The 1,784-nt window shown below is 71.2% G+C and overlaps 2 protein-coding genes across 2 annotated transcripts in view; one reads left to right on the plus strand and one right to left on the minus strand.

Annotated features, from left to right (window-relative positions):
- Window positions 1-191: 191 nt before the first annotated feature.
- On the plus strand, window positions 192-1,778 carry LOC112971754 (serine/arginine repetitive matrix protein 3-like). Its single transcript, XM_026077469.1, has 4 exons — window positions 192-399; window positions 493-638; window positions 932-1,012; window positions 1,345-1,778. Exons 1-4 carry the CDS (start codon window positions 328-330, stop codon window positions 1,601-1,603), a joined length of 558 nt encoding a protein of 185 aa, XP_025933254.1. The 5' UTR covers window positions 192-327; the 3' UTR covers window positions 1,604-1,778.
- LOC112971742 (ETS domain-containing transcription factor ERF) overlaps window positions 1,654-1,784 on the minus strand; it is a 3,231-nt gene continuing 3,100 nt past the window's right edge. Inside the window, exon 6 of the mRNA XM_026077424.1 lies at window positions 1,654-1,671. Within this exon, the coding sequence (XP_025933209.1) occupies window positions 1,654-1,671 (18 nt within the window). The remainder of the gene's footprint in view (window positions 1,672-1,784) is intronic.

The following is a 1,784-nucleotide window of genomic DNA, read 5'->3' on the forward strand; positions in this document are numbered from 1 at the left end:
CAAACCTCGGCCCTTGCACCCTCCGACCCAAACTGGCATTGCCCAGACCCCAGACTACTGCCCCTGCACCCCCCGACCCCAATGGGCGCTGCCCGGCCCCCCATCCTGACCCCAAACCTCGGCACCTGCGCCCCCTGACCCCAGTGGGCGCTGCCCGGCCCCCATCCTGACCCCAAGCCCCCGCAGTGCGCACGCTGCAGCAGCGGCTGCCAGCAGAGGCCCCCGCGGCAGGCGACGGGGCCGCCTCGCCCCCCGAGGACGCCCGGCAGGGGCCACGGCGGCCCCCCGCACCCCAGGAGGAGGAGGAGGAGGAGGAAGAACGCCGGGATGCCGGCGATGGCGCCGAGAGTGAGGGCGAAGGCCGTGGGCAGCGCACCGAGGCCGGCGGCRCTGCCGCAGGTAACGGGGCGCCGGGGCTGGCCGGCTCGCAGCGGCATCACCCCGTCTCTCTCCATCCATCCATCCATCCGTCTGTCTGTCTGTCTCTCGCAGGGGGGACCCCGAATGGCCCCCGCTCCCCCGAGTGGGGGCCGCGGCTGGTGGAGGGGCCGGCGCCCCCCCTGGCGCTCGCCCCACCGCAGGCGGCCTGGCTGCGGGCCCAGCTGCAGGGCCTGGAGGAGGCTCTCCGGGGGCTCAAGGTGAGGGGATGGGGATGAGGCAGCCCCCCTGCTCCCCCCCCAGCGCGCCATGGGGCTGCTCTGTCCCTGGTGTGCCGTGGGGCTGCCCCCTGTAACAGCCTGCGGGGCTGCTCCCCACTAACACGCTGTGTGTCTGCTCCCCCTAATGTGCCGTGGGGCTGCTGCCCCCTAACACACTGGGTCTGCTGCCCCCTAATATGCCATGGGGCTGCCCCCCATAATGCGCCGTGGGTCTGCTCCCCCCAACACACTGGGTCTGCTGCCCCCTGATGCACCGTGGGTCTGCCCCCCAGGAAATCGAGGAGGATTACTGGCAACTCCAGGAGCTCCTGGCCAAGCACAGCTCCACCGGCTGCCTCTTCACATGAGGGCAGGTGCGTGGGGCGCCGTGGGGCCGATGCCGTGGGGTGGGGCACCTCGTGCCGGGGGGCATGTCACGCTATGGGGCACCTCGCGCCGTGGGGTGGGGGCACGCTGTGGGACGTGCTGTGAGGCTGGGGCACATTGTGCTGTGGGACACACCACAGGGCCGGGGCGTGCTGTGAGGCGCGCCGTGGGGCATGTCATGCCATGGGGCGCGCCGTGGGGTGTGTCGTGCCATGGGGTGTGTCGTGCCATGGGGCGGGGGCATGCCGTGGGGCACGTCATGCTGTGGGGTGCACCCCTCGGGACCTGACCCCTCTTCTCTCTCTCTCTCTCTCCCCAGCCCCTGCCGTTGGAGCCAGGCCCCCTGCCCTGCCATGGGGCGCAGGCCAGGGCTGCCCCACGGCGGTGGGCCGGCTGCAGAGGCCCATGTGCCCCGGGGGGCCGGGGCTGCCCCACGGCTTTGCCTGGTACCGCTGCTGGGGGGCAGCGCCTGCCCTATGGGGAGGCTCCCCCCCCCCGCCAAGTGCCTCCCCGCCCCCCACGCTGTTTTTTTTATACATTTGCTGGGATTTTATATAAATATATATATATGGGACTGAAGTGGGGGGCGGGGGGCCCTCCCCCCCCCACATATGGGGCTGGTTCTTTTTTAACCATTGTACAGAAACTGGGATGGAGGGACCCCAAACCTGCCCCCCCTTGCTACCGCGGGTCCCCCCCCCCAGGCAACGCTTGGCACAGGCCCCTCGCTGCGGGTCCGGGGCGGCCGTGGGGCAGGGA

This window comes from Apteryx rowi, unplaced genomic scaffold (genome assembly GCF_003343035.1).
Source record: "Apteryx rowi isolate R43461 unplaced genomic scaffold, aptRow1 scaffold_1113, whole genome shotgun sequence".
Taxonomy (NCBI): domain Eukaryota; kingdom Metazoa; phylum Chordata; class Aves; order Apterygiformes; family Apterygidae; genus Apteryx; species Apteryx rowi.